This window comes from Merops nubicus, unplaced genomic scaffold (assembly GCF_000691845.1).
Source record: "Merops nubicus isolate BGI_N331 unplaced genomic scaffold, ASM69184v1 scaffold51279, whole genome shotgun sequence".
Taxonomy (NCBI): domain Eukaryota; kingdom Metazoa; phylum Chordata; class Aves; order Coraciiformes; family Meropidae; genus Merops; species Merops nubicus.
Genome location: NW_008631366.1, coordinates 4,772 through 5,253, shown reverse-complemented (window position 1 = coordinate 5,253; position 482 = coordinate 4,772). Strand labels below are relative to the sequence as shown.

At 64.5% G+C, this 482-nt stretch overlaps 1 protein-coding gene across 1 annotated transcript in view; it reads right to left on the bottom strand.

Annotated features, from left to right (window-relative positions):
• Positions 1–165: 165 nt before the first annotated feature.
• DCPS (decapping enzyme, scavenger) overlaps positions 166–482 on the bottom strand; it is a gene marked incomplete at both ends in the record, with an annotated part of 4,806 nt that continues 4,489 nt past the window's right edge. The window contains one exon of the mRNA XM_008947517.1: positions 166–276. Within this exon, the coding sequence (XP_008945765.1) occupies positions 166–276 (111 nt within the window). The remainder of the gene's footprint in view (positions 277–482) is intronic.

Genomic DNA, 482 nt, shown 5'->3' with positions numbered 1-482 from the left:
AGGAGGAGGAGGAGGAGGAGGGCCGGGTGAGCTCCTGGCACCCTCAGCGTGTCTGCAGGTGAGGTGAAGCCGAGTGGTGTGGCTGACAGGCCTGAGGGGTGGGATCCATCACTGGAGAAGACAGGCCAGGCTCAGGCTGGGCACGGCCAGCAGCCCTGGGCTCACCTGCCCTTCCTGCAGGACGTTCCTCAGGAGCTGGAGGTGCTCAGCAGTGAGGTCCCGGAGGGACTTGACGTCACGGCGGCGGACGAGGGCGATCAGGTAGAGGTCATCCAGCTGCAGGCCAGGAGATGGGGACAGAGGTGACCATGGGAAGAGCAGACAGAGCCACGAGGACCTTGGACCTGCCACCGACCACAGCTTGCCAAGTTCAGTCTGTGGTGTGGAACCCACTCGAATTCTGGGGGCAGGTTTGGGGACTTCACACCACGAAGGACCTTGAGGGGCTGGAGGGTGGCCCGCGAAGGCCAACGAAGCTGGGG